At 44.3% G+C, this 13,475-nt stretch overlaps 1 protein-coding gene and 1 pseudogene across 1 annotated transcript; one reads left to right on the top strand and one right to left on the bottom strand.

Annotated features, from left to right (window-relative positions):
• Positions 1-4,785: 4,785 nt before the first annotated feature.
• Positions 4,786-10,934, bottom strand: aptx (aprataxin). Its single transcript, XM_035416640.1, has 8 exons — positions 10,840-10,934; positions 10,248-10,384; positions 9,963-10,009; positions 8,917-9,411; positions 8,255-8,314; positions 7,336-7,562; positions 5,763-5,866; positions 4,786-5,387 (listed from the first exon to the last, which is right to left on the bottom strand). The coding sequence occupies exons 2-8, from the start codon at positions 10,375-10,377 to the stop codon at positions 5,233-5,235; spliced, it is 1,218 nt and encodes a 405-aa protein (XP_035272531.1). The 5' UTR covers positions 10,378-10,384; positions 10,840-10,934; the 3' UTR covers positions 4,786-5,232.
• Positions 10,935-13,019: 2,085 nt separating this feature from the next.
• LOC118227693 overlaps positions 13,020-13,475 on the top strand; it is a 10,017-nt pseudogene continuing 9,561 nt past the window's right edge.

The raw sequence follows: 13,475 nt of genomic DNA, 5'->3' as shown, positions 1-13,475 counted from the left end.
GCTATGTAAGTCGCTCTGGATAAGAGCGTCTGCTAGTGTGGTGTTGTGGTGCACAGCATGCTCTCGTGGGAGAGGTAACTGATCGGAATCAGTAACAGCGCATCAAAGAACTGATGGAGCGAACATGCGTGCGTTTAAAAGCGCTGTTACACTGCTCGGCCAGGAGGTGGCTGTACTCAGTCATGTGGGAGTGCTTCAGAGGTCTGAATGTTGTGTGTGTAATGAGAATAATCAGTGTGGCACAAAGGCATTAAGGGTCGTGCGTCTCCACCTGCATCAGCTTTCAGATTACATGAGTTAAAACGGCACGAAACAAAGATGTTAAACTGAAATGGCAAACGGAGAACGAGAGAGAGAGAGAGAGAGAGACAGGAAGTGTCAAAGCCGAAGGCGGTACAGAAAGATCCACTTCCTGCGTTACACCCACTGTTGCTAGGACGCAGATCTCATTTCAACTTTGGGAGACGGGGGACAATAAACAGGACATTTTCTTTAGGAAATTATTTGGGGAGGGGGACACTAACAGTACAACATGATAATATTGGGGGGGGGGGGGGGGGGGGTCATGGATGGATGTTTTCCCAATGCACCATGTTGTGTTGTGTGTGTTGTGTGTTTACGTTTGGCCATGGCATTGTGTGTGTTTGAGTCGGGTGAGGGTGTTGTGTCTGTGTGTGTGTACGCCTGTGTGTGTTGTGCGTGTGTGTTACTCCTAATGAAATGTTACTGGGAAACGCATTTGTTCACTCCAGATGCCGTTAAAAGGGAAACTTTGCGACGGCCTTAACTGATTTTTTCTCGTACCGAGACTCGTATCCGATCCCTCCACGGATTCCCACCGGGTTCAGCATCCCTCTCTGAAATTCAAAATCTGCCCCCCATTTTGTTCCCGACGACTCCGAGTGACGTTCCCACTGGATCTCCCCAACTCCCTTTTCGGTCTTCCCGTGTTTTTGAACCGCCTGCTCTTTCTTCATCTTCTTCATCAGTTTCCTCTGCTTCAGGTAGTCCTCCATCATCTGCTGCTCCTCGTCGCTGTCGCAGCTGTCAGCCGCCATCTCCTTCTGCCACAGCTCCACAGCTGCAGCAAACACACAACGCATGAACAAACACACGGAACGTTGTCCATCGTCGCTTCCGAAGAAAATTCCCCGGATCACCGCAATGGACGTTCACAGCCTCATTACAGTGACACAGAACTGACAGAACGTGTCATCCGTTCAGGCGGTTCCACTTAAAAAAAATAATAAAAAATTACGCATTTGGCGAGGTGTGTGTGGGGCAGTCCATAGTGTGGCAAAACCCCCCCCCCCACCCCCCCCGACCCCCCCGATGCCATTACACCCTCTCTGTCTTGAACAGTGTATGAATTTACACTCACCCTTTTTTTCAGCCATTTTTACAGCCTCCTGGTTTATGACTGTCCTCCTTTCAGTCCACTAGGTCTGCTGTGTGCACTTTAGCAGCTCACAATGCACCTGTTTCAAGACAAAGGGCGCTATATAATCTCCAGAGACAGTTCCACGGACCGCACCTTCAGACTGCAACTCTTAGCACCTACACTTAAAGACCCTGTGCAAGAAAAAAGAACCTTTTTTCTTACAAAAAAAAGAGTATTGACTGAGCTACAGGATAAATAAATTATACTTTTTAAATGTATAAACAGTAAATAATAGAAATTAGAATGTTATTTATGAACAGGAGAGCTGTAAGTCTGATGGGGGAGTTTCAGATGAACCACAAATATTTTTTAAATGTCTTTTAAAAGTTGTTGTCTGTTATTTATTTATTTAAAGAATGTGTACTGATACTTATCACTGCCTCAGTTTCACCTTAAACATAAAATGTAATCCCTGATTAGGCCAGTAGATGTCACAATGAATCGGTACAGGTTGCACTTTGCACACTAACAAAAGAAACTAAAAGACCCCCTACCCAAGCAACCTCAGTAGTTACTTTTAAACTGCTTGATGTAATTGCACTTTATAAATAATAATAAGAAGAAGAAGAAGAACAACAACAACGTTAAGTAAGCGCAGAAATCCTTTTAAGATGTATTTATGAAGTCCAAGGCGAGTTCCAAGTCTTGGAATAAATTAACATAGTCAAATTCGAATTACCCATCTCCTGAAACCTATTCGTGGGTAATTAGAAACGTGGTGTGTAGCACAAATCGTAAAACAATGCAGTGGCAATTGGCCCCGCTAAAATACTTGAACAGGAATGTTTTGCTCAAGTTCAGAGTCTGCTTAAAGATCTAAGTGTCTCGACCGGTTTTTACTCTTAGTCGGTAAACAATAATGAAACTAATAAAAAATATACCGTTACCGGAAATCTATGACGACAGAGCACCGTTTGCTGTACTGTATCTGAGAACCACTCTCCCCGTAGTAAGCAGAAAACTTACCGTGCAACGCTCTTCGCCGGATCTACTGTTCCTTCGTCTGTTAGATCACAAAATGGAGTCTGCTGTTTTTCTATCACATACGACCCCAGCCCCAAAGTTTCACTTTCTCTTTTGAGTTTTTATTTATTTCTTTCTTTTAGGTTTACATGCTTTATACCTACTCGTTTGTGTGGTTTAATGCTTAAAGTCTCAAATTCAGTTTTACAAGATTCAAGCCTTATACACGTGCACTTTAAAAGCACGCATAATTAGGGTGACCATATATATTATTGGACTTTTTATAGCGACGTATATATATATATCTCCCACGTCACTCCTCTGCTACGATCACTCCACTGGCTACCGGTCGCTGCCAGGATCCGGTTCCAAGCTCTGACCCTTGCCTACACTGCTGCCAACAGGACAGCCCCCATCTACTTGCAGGACACGACTCGATTCTATGTGCCTGCTCCACCACTCCACTCTGCGGCAACAGGTCGCCTTGTAACCCATCCCACCCGCCCAAAGGGATCACAGAGCTTCTCCACCCTTGCTCCCCAGTGGTGGTACGAACTCCCCGTCCCTCTCCGAACCTCCCCCTCACTACCCATCTTCCGCCGTGGCCTGAAGACTCATCTCTTCAGACTATACCTGGACTAACTACCACCACGCTGTCACCACCACGCCCCCCCCCCCCCCCCCCCCCACACTTGTTACATGTTGCCCCATCCCAGCACTTCTTGGTAATTTGTATTTGTCCTAATACTGTAGCTTATTCTTCTGCCTAGTTGGCTTTGCAGAGGTTCGGTCTGAATAGTGTTCACTGTGTGAACTAAACTGTGTTCTTGGCTAGAAATAGCTGTACAAAATAAGTATTGTATCTTACTGAACCTGTGTTTAATGGTTGTCTATGACCATGAAATGCACTTTTTGTATGTCGCTTTGGATAAAAGCGTCTGCCAAATAAATGTAATGTAATGTAATATATATACATACACTTTTATGTATTATCATTTATATTGATCTAATATTTTTTCCAAGATTTACAAGTTCAAACTGATGACTACTGATGCATTAGACGTACCAGACGTTTCTTGTGTGTGCAGTGCCCTCCAGTTGAACACACCTGACTAATCAAACAGGTGAAGCCATTTGTCCAAAACCTTAGGGTGCTCTGAAATGGGGTGGCTATGTATTAAAAAGTGCTGTCATTTATACATGGAGAAATAGAAATGTATATTGTAAATTGTTGAGTACAGAGCCAAATCAAGAAAAAATTATCTTTTCCCAAAAATTAGGAAGGGCACATTATATATAATGTATTATATATATAAAATATATTGGCTGGTGAGTGTGTATATATATATAGTATATATACTGTATATATATACTGTATACAGATCTTATAGATGCTTGCTTATTTGGTCAAACAAATCTTAGTTCAGAATCACAACATAAACACTGACATTGTTACATCCTGAATTTTTTTTTTTTTTGCCCATCAATGAACATTGCAAAAAAAAAAAAAAAAAAGTTCCATAATTAAAAAAAAAAAAAAAATCATACTGTACAGTGCCCTCTACCACCATGCACACACATGCCTGTTATGGTAGCCACATGACAGTAAACAGTACTCTTTCCGTGGGTCTGCTTTTGTTACTTCCTGTAGGCTGGACTTTCCCAGAACAAAATGGAGAATGGAGACCGAGTCAACTTCCTCCAGTTAAATAAGAAGGGGGTGGGGGGGGGACTTCCTGCACACAGTGCACAAGGGAGTATGGAGACAGATATCTGCATTAGTTTGTGTGGATTTATAACACACAACAAAGTCTTTAATTCTGTCTAAGACTGAAACCTTGTACATTTGTTCCCAAATGCTTTATTCCTGGTTCAAAGTTGCACTTCGCACTGAAGACACCTTTCCAAGATCACCATAATTCCACTTTTTCGTTGAGAAAATGTACTTTTCTGTGAGACTGCCTTAATTGCAGCTAAAGTTCTCTGTGATTACAGGAGAAAAGTCTGATTAAAATGGCAAATGGTTTCATAAACGTCACTGGTTAACTGTCACTTTTAACTGTCACTGTCACTTTAACTGTTCATGTAGGCCCACCAAAACATCTTTCACCAGGAACTTTGTTTTACAGTCGAAGCCCAGACCTGCTTCGCTTCAGCAGTTTGCCATGCAATATGTCCATTTAGACAAAAAATAATTTTATTAATGACAGCACCTTTTAAGAAATGGTCCGACTGAAGTCTGTAAAGTTTCCACTGTAGATACTAACACACGTCTTTAAAAGGGAAGTGTCGCCCCCTGTCTGTCATTCTATGAATGAAACAAAAAATAAACTTGAGCCGTAATTTTTTTGGAAACTTTTAATTGTAGGGGGGGGGGGGGCGGCGGGGCGGGGGAGGGGGGTGAAAATTCCCTGAATCACTCCTATGGAAGGCTACTGTGTGGAATGCTGCTGTAGTTCTACAGTGATATTCCTGTTCCCTCTGCCTGTCTTTCCCATGAGGCACGGCAGCACTGCTTCCAGTCACCCAGGGAGGCACAGAGGGAGGGAGAGAGATATTGTGGGAGGGAGAGAGGCAGAGGGGGAGGGAGGGAAATCTGTGACCCATTGCTCAGCAGCACCCCCCTGTGGCCGAGGCAGCAGAAGCAGCACATTCACATCCTCAGGTGACTGGCGGTGTCTGCGAGATTAACTGCTGGACTGAAGAGAGAGGAAGGAGCAGCTCATCTTCCCCAGTGTCAGAGGAGAGGGAACCACACAAAAAAAACGTTGCGGTCTTCTTCTGGAACATTCCTGCTCTCTGTCTCCCCCTGCAGGCGCACTCCCGCCTCACCTGGGCAGGTGGGTCTTCAGGTGCTCCTTCAGCTGCGGCATGGTGGCGAGCTCTCTGTGGCACGCGTGGCACCGCAGCGGCAGTTTGAGCAGCTCGCCCGCCCCCTCCTGCACCGTCACGCGCCCGTCCCGCTCCAGCATCGCCACCACGTCTGCGAGAGAGAGAGCACACACACCCCAGGCACACGGGACCTTCAGCTCGTCTACCACATCAGAACGCATAAAGAGAACAGGCCATTCAGCCCATCTAGAACATAAGAGCATAAGAATACACAATGAGGAGAACAGGCCATTCAGCCCATCTAGAACATAAGAACATAAGAACACACAATGAGGAGAACAGGCCATTCAGCCCATCTAGAACATAAGAACATAAGAACACACAATGAGGAGAACAGGCCATTCAGCCCATCTAGAACATAAGAGCATAAGAACACACAATGAGGAGAACAGGCCATTCAAAATGGACAACAAGTTAAGGTTAATGGTTGAGCCACCCCAGGTAAAAGTAGCCATTTTCTTTTTACCTTGAGAATCAATAAAGTAGTCAGTTGTGAAGGAATTCCAGTGTTTCTTGTTTTTCAGGCAAGGAGAGTCAAAGTCCTGACTAATCACATGTAGGTGTACGTGGCTGGGGCAACACAGAAAGCAGGCACGTTTAACATTAAAGCCATTCAGCAGTCAAGTCCAGAGCATGTCACACAGCTTATACTCATTACGTAATATATGCATGTACTGAAAGAACAATTCAGCATCAGTACCTGGGGCAGCCCACGAGGAATCAAACCGGTGAGCTTGGAGTCACAAGCCCATATTCTTACACCCTGAACGTTATGCTCCACCCCCACCCAGTGATACACTATATGACCACATGTATCTGGACACCCCTTGGTCTGGGGCTGTTGATCACAGCTCGGGCTGCTAAATAAGAGCCCGACCTCACTGATGCTCTTCTGGCTGAACGGCAGCAAATCCCTACAGCAGGGCTCCAGCGTCCAGCATAAAGCCTTCCCAGAAGAGCGGAGGTTGTTACAGCAACAAAGGGTGGACCAACTCCTTATTAATGCCCGTTATTTTGGATGAAATGTTGGATGTCAGGCGTCCACATACACTACACGGCCCAAAGTATTTCACAGGTAAACTAACGCAAAACCAATCAGGTGGCATACAGTTTATGGTTGCAGTTACACTGCACTGTACAGCTTAATCCAAGCTTTTTATTTTGAGATTTTCCCGACAGACTCGAGTAAATCGGTGGTATTCGGCCCTGCGTATGATTGCTTTTGGTTTGAACCGGAATTGCAATCCTGGAATTTTAGCAAGCCGTCATTTTTCTTAACCACGTGCTTTTCGTGTTGAGATGGATTATTTACCAACTTAAGCCACTTTTGTCAGAAAAAGCTATGCATGCCGGGAAGCTCACGCTGTGCTTGTTGTGCCATATTGCAAACAACTGGATACAAAGGGGGTTACAGAATTATTTAACTTATCGAGTTAAAGACTGAGGTGAATCAACAGGCTCCTAATTAGTGAAGGTGTGGACAAACAGGCCACTAACACTAACCATTTGGTAGATCATCAACAATTGAAAGATGGAGCAAATGACAATGAGGCAAACCTGCATTGTGTTATTAAGTTCAAGGAAAAAATATTTATGAAAGAACTTAAACAAATGTGTTCAGCAATGTAATTAGGAGCCAGTTGATTCCCCTAAGTCCCAAATTTGATTGGTTAAAATTTTTTGTAATCACTTTTTATGTAGCCTAGTTGTTTGAAATATAGCACAATGAGAACATGGGACTTTGGCATGGATGGCTTTAAGAGGTTTACGAGGGAAAATAATAATAACAACAAACAGGAAAAGCACATAATTAAGAAAAATTAAGTCATGCTTGATCGATTCCGAAGAGCAACAGCGGCACCTGCAGGCGGCTCCATGTTACTGTACCAGCCAGATCATTAACACCATATTTAATCAATGAATGTATTTATCCACTCATCTGTTAATGCACTTCGTATGCATCCATTTATAAATTCACACACAATTAATTAAACCCTCCCCTCACTCATTAATCTGCATGCATGCATTCACTCGTTCACCTCATGCTGGGGATGGCGTGGTAGCCCATGCGGAAGCGCAGGGACTGCGCGTCTCTGCACTGCTGCACCATGCGCTCTCCCACGCGCTGCATGTGCCGCAGCAGGCCGCAGTGCGCCCCCTGCAGGGCTTTCAGGCTGGAGATGGACTCCCACGGGAGAACCAGCCAATGGTAGCGCGCCTTTGGGTACTTGTCCTTAATGACCACCACCTGCTCGTCCTTGTACACCTGGAAACACAAAGGGCCCTCCTCAGCACACGAGGGAAGAGTCCAGACTGCACACACGCACGCACAAACATGCGCACGCACACACACGCATGCACAAACATGCGCACACACACACACACATGCACACATTCACAGACACACACGCACACACTCACAAGCAAACATACGCGCACACACCCGCGCACTTACATACACACAGACACGCATGCACGCACACACACACGATCACACACACACACGCACTCACACTCACTGTCCCTAGTGGACAACCTAGTCCAAGGAAACCTACAAACCTTCAGATTTTTTTTTTTTGCATTTATTCAGCTGTTTTTTTAAGGAAGTAATTTAGATATAGCGCCTTGAACATACAGTGCAGTGCAGGGAATCGAACCAGCAACTTTCCAGGTACAGCTGCAGCCTGCCAGCCACTGGCCCCCACTGCTAGCTTCAGTCAGGACTTCTACTGCAGAGTGAGTCTGAGCAGTTTCTCTACCAGAGGTTGTGCAGTTATCTCTGTCTCTCTTTCTCTATCTCACTCACTCAATCACTCTCTTTCTCTCTCACTCACTCTCTTGCTCTCTCACTCACTGACTCACTGACTCACTCTCACTCTCACTCTCTCACACACTCATTCTCGCTCGCTCGCATGCACACACACACACCACTTAGAGGGACAAAGCAGGCCCAGTCACCTGCATTGTGGGGTCCTGCATGCTGGCTTTCAGGCCTTGGCTCCAGTGTCCACCCGTCTCCTGTGAAGAACAGGCAGCTCTGGGACTCTCTGCACAAACCCAGTGCAGCTTTACACCGACTCCACAGCCATAAAGCAATTCAGCTTCACATTTTCAGCTCTCAGCACACAGTGAACATGTGTGATTAAAAGTCACGGACACGGCCTTACTTAGACAGCGTGAACATGTGTGTGTATGTTCGTAGCTACGCCTCAGTATACGTACATACATTAAACAAACAGAGAAATGTAGACTGTGTTTGTTAGACATGTATAGACACATTAGCAAAAGGTAAATTCCGTACAGACAGATTAGAAAGAATTTTTTCATGCATAGAGTCATCAATGTGTGAGATAGTCTGTCACGTCACGTAGTAGAGGTAGAAACTCCGGGGATTTTCAAGACCTGGGTATGGATACGATGTTAGACACTATCTAGTCTGTAATCAGAGCACTAATTTACTGAGGAAAATGGCGAGTATTGTTGGGCTGAATGGCCTGTTCTCGTCATTATGTTATATTATGTTAACAAATGTTGAAAACACCCAGTGTACCAGCATAACATCCTCACTTATAAACCGTGCAGTTCTGTAAATACTACTGAAGTTCACACGAGAAGCATACTTGTGCTTGGGGCTGTGCGCTGCTGCCGACAGTCTTCTCTGGGGGGCGGGGCTGTGTCTTCTCTGGGGGGCGGGGCTGTGTCTTCTCTGGGGGGCGGGGCTGTGTCTTCTCTGGGGGGCGGGGCTGTGTCTTCTCTGGGGGGCGAGGCTGTGTCTTCTCTGGGGGGCGAGGCTGTGTCTTCTCTGGGGGGCGGGGCTGTGTTTTTGAGGGGGGCATACCCAGCGCCCCTTCGGATCTGTGCTGGCTGGGGCCTTTTTCGGGACCCTCTGGCCGGGGCACCTTGTGCCCGGGGGGCCTGGCGTCGGTGTCCCGCTCCTCTGTCCCAGGCGTGTGGGGTCTCTTGGAGTTGGGGTTGTGGTTGGAGGACTCCTCCCTGAACTGAACGGTATAGGGGTACAGCTGGTTGACCATGTAGAGCAGCTGCCCAGGCTTCAACCTCACCTCCTTCCCTTGTCCAACGGGGTCTGAACCCACGCTGGTGGGGTTCACACCAAGCTGTGCGACGGCAAGAGAGGAAAAAGGGTCAGTCCAGTTGGGAATCACACCTGCAACCCCTGAATTGAAAGTCAAGTTCCCTGCCCATAACAATACGCTGCCACTCAATGCCACAAAAAGAGTGGTCAAGAATGGTGACATAGCCAGAAGGTTGTGGGTTTGAATACCAGTTTTGCAAACAGCACTATGAGACACACAACCCCATGTTTCAGGAAAATTATTTTTCTGATGTTTTTCGCCACCGCAATAAAATGTCTTCCTCCATGCTTATTCACGTCAGCGTCTGCACAGGTGAAAGGGAATATATCACAAAGCCAGAAGCATAAACTGCGAATTCAAGGTAAAGGAAGATATCTCCAAGCGATGGTGAAATGCACGCTTTGAGAAATGAGGCAGCAATGAGAATAAAAGTCAAGTTTGTAGCGTACTTAAAGTGACAAATAACAAGTGTGTCTACGCATACTCTTTCTGCTTCTCTGAACTCACCAGTCACACACCATGCAAATGTGTGTTTCAGAAGAGTCATTTGTGAGCAGTGCAGGTTTACAAACCTGTTTGACAGAGATGTATCCCCTGTTACAATCTGCCTTCAGTTGCACTGTGAGAAAATGAGAAACGGCATATATTTCAAAAACACTGTAAAAACTCATTAGCTATACATTTATCCCAACGCGATCACCAGGCACCAACCTTGACAACAAATAAATAAATGTAAAAACCACACTCAAGCACTTAGCCTATATTGTGGAGTTAACCGTTAATTCGCGTTATTGTATGGTGTTACACATGCAGTGGGCACTGGCATCGACCCGAAAGAAAGAAACACGGTTTTATACCTTGTTCCCTGGAGCACTTTTTGTCTTTAATTGTAGTTTCGGGTCCCCGACCCAACAGCACTGTCTGGAGATGAGGTAGGCGTATTGGTTTATGGCTTCCATCCTTCCGAACGAGCCAGCAACTAGACATTGTCTCCCTGAACACAATATTAGTCAAGTTATTAAGTAATTATCTGGTTGGTGGTGCTGGACAAAGTGGTGCTCCACGAATTTTTAGTTAATAAGTTTTACATTAGCATTAACTAGCCACCTACCGGTTAATACATCTCTAGCTGTACAGCAACAACAATACGCAGATACCAAAGTGCACAAATCGTAACATTTGCTAGAATGCGTTGCTAACTAGCAAGATATGTTAATTAACATAGCAAACAAGCTAGTAAAGTCGCTATTATAAGCGCTAACTAGCCAGCTAAAGTGAACCGCCTGTACGTCTATGTCAACAAAGAACTTCCCTACAGTACAGACTAGCGATTAGCTGAGTACCGTTGCCAGACAAAACGAAGAACGTAGACAGAAATATTCCTACCCTACAATAAAAAAATATTTTCGGTGTGCTTTTACGGAACATACTTAAAAGGTAGCTAATTACCAGAAAAATCTGAATCGCGGCGCCACGCTTTTTACTAACTATGTTCCTACAACAAGAATCGACAAAAAATTCATTCGCTGCAACGTGCACTATGGAAACGAAAGGGGGACAAAAAGTACAAGGGAAAAATAGTCGAACTGCAGGAACCAGTACTGGAATAGTACGCCGGTAAACGCTCAGAACATATGATCGAAGACATCTGTATTTACAGTATCTATATCTGTATAGAAACAATTGTATTACTTCGGTCCCCAGAGAACTATTAAGAGTTTATTATGATTGATATATGTCTTAAAAAGTTACATTTGTGAAATGAACGAATTGTGGTTAGCTAGAACAGGTGGATACTATATTAGTAATACAATACAGGGGAAATAAAAATGTGACATTTTCCCAGTGTTGATCCACGTTTAACCAAGCTTAATAATTTATCCAGGGTGATTAAACTTTACTTTATTACTTTTAAATATATTCCTGAGTTTAACTTGCAAGGTATTTTAAAAAGTCTCTCTGCCCCGACTCTGAATTAATTAGCCAAATCATTTTGTACTCAGTGTGGTAGTTTCAAGTTGACACCATCAGTTACAGTAACGATAAAGCAACCTCTAGTTTAAATAATGGGCGTGTTTGAAAGATGCACACATGCCCATGACATCATTATGCATGGGAGGAATTCGAGTGACGTCATCACCAAGGGGTGTGACGCAAAATTGGGATTCCAGTAGAAAGAGCTAGAGGAGGAAGCTTCTAGAAGTCCTTCGCGCGGGACGAGAGGAGCTTCGATTTTTGCACTGTAAGTATGATAGTTATTTTAGCTTAACTTGCTTTGACTACCTTTGATACGCACTGTTTAGGGAAGGTAAACTTCCTAGCTAAGTAACGTAAGTAATTATAAAACCGAGAAATATACGATACTTCCTTTTTCTTAATTCAGGCCATTCCTCGGCTAGAGAAAGCTTTTCACAGCTCGCTACGAAGATTACAAAGGTTAGTCAAGGTAGCCTTGGTGGCTAAGGTTAGCTGGTCGCGAATATAAGAGTGGCTTGCTACCTGTGTTGTTGTGTTATATTTGTAGACTAATATAACTGATTGCGGAAAAACTATCGGGAAATATACGGCACTTGCGTTGTAACAGTGAAGTCAGTCTTTCTTGTTCTGTTGCTTAGGCAGCTAAACTTGCCTAGTTAGCATAGCTAGCCTGAGTCTGGATCAGAACTGTCGGACTGTGATTTTCCAGCTTGATAATTAACATTTCCCCGCGTTATTCATATTGTTTAACAGATTTAAATCGCGTTTCTAAATGTTCTTTACACAAGATTTGAGGGCTTTTTGCCAGGCAGCTTGGCTTAGCTGTGGTTATGTAGGAACACACACTGTATATAGAGGCGTTAGGTTAGAAGTTAATTTAAATGCGTTATTCACAAGCTAATTTAGAGCGAATACATATTTGTAATCGGTATGCCAATACTTCAAGTTTATTCAGGTTAAACATTTAGGCTAATAGCCATGTGTGTAATTTAAGTCCGTGGGTCCTGAGCGTCGTTTTCCAGCGACACCAGCAAGTCCGCGGTTACCTGGAGTCAGCTGATGTAAAGTAGAAGTGTCTTACTCAATGTGCTTTTGCAACCACACCGTCACCGTCGTGTTACACTGCGGGTCAACAGGCAAAAAAAACTATTCCATCAAATGAAACAACATCCGGTCATGTTTTCAAGGTTTACTTAGGAAAAATAGAGAAACTTTTACTGTAAATCTCGTGTTGTAGTTTCTCTGTCAGCGTTTGAGGAAGCGCCCAGGAATTTGAGTATATTTTCATAACCTGTGTTATTGGCTCTTGAATATATCAAATCTGTGAAGACAATTTGAATTCGGTCTGTGATTACAGTGAAATGTGACTGACGATCATGAAGTACAGGGTGTGATTCCAAGAAAGATTCAGAGAGAGAAAATTAAGTATTTGAATCAAAAGTGTGGACTGTTAAAATAATAAAAGTGATTAAAAAAAGGCTCAGAACCTACATGAAGGGGGCTTCCCTCTAAATATATATTTTTTAGGATCCTTAAACCATTTCCTTAAAATATGCCCATGTCAAGGGCCTGTAGGAGAAACTGACACGTTGGTTTTAAAAAGGAGCTCCTTGCCTGCAGGGCACTTTGCGTGCGTGTGTGTGGAGACAGCCATGGTGAAGGAGACTGGGTTCTACGACATGCTGGGCGTCAGGCCCAACGCCAGCGCGGACGAGCTGAAGAAGGCCTACAGGAAGCTGGCCCTCAAGTACCACCCGGACAAGAACCCCACAGAGGGGGAAAAGGTGGGTCCTGCCTCCGTCCCAAATCGCGCACTATTTAGTACACAAGTACATAGTGCATAGTATGTCCGAAACCATAGTATATATGAAATGGCGTGGGAAAAATACCCGGATGTCATACTACATCCCGTGAAATATCATAGTATGGGAACACTGGATGCTACATTGGCATAAGTATCCCTCAATGCATTGCGATAGTTCACAATCCAAGCAACCAGCTGGACATCAATAGTGGCAAAGGACCATTAAGTCAGAGGCAAAAAAGTGGGAACAAGGTAAACGTATTACCTTTAATTACGCTAAGCGGAGAGTATGGATTTGCATTTT

Source organism: Anguilla anguilla, chromosome 5 (genome assembly GCF_013347855.1).
Source record: "Anguilla anguilla isolate fAngAng1 chromosome 5, fAngAng1.pri, whole genome shotgun sequence".
Classification (NCBI taxonomy): Eukaryota; Metazoa; Chordata; class Actinopteri; order Anguilliformes; family Anguillidae; genus Anguilla; species Anguilla anguilla.
This window is presented reverse-complemented; position numbering and strand designations above follow the sequence as displayed.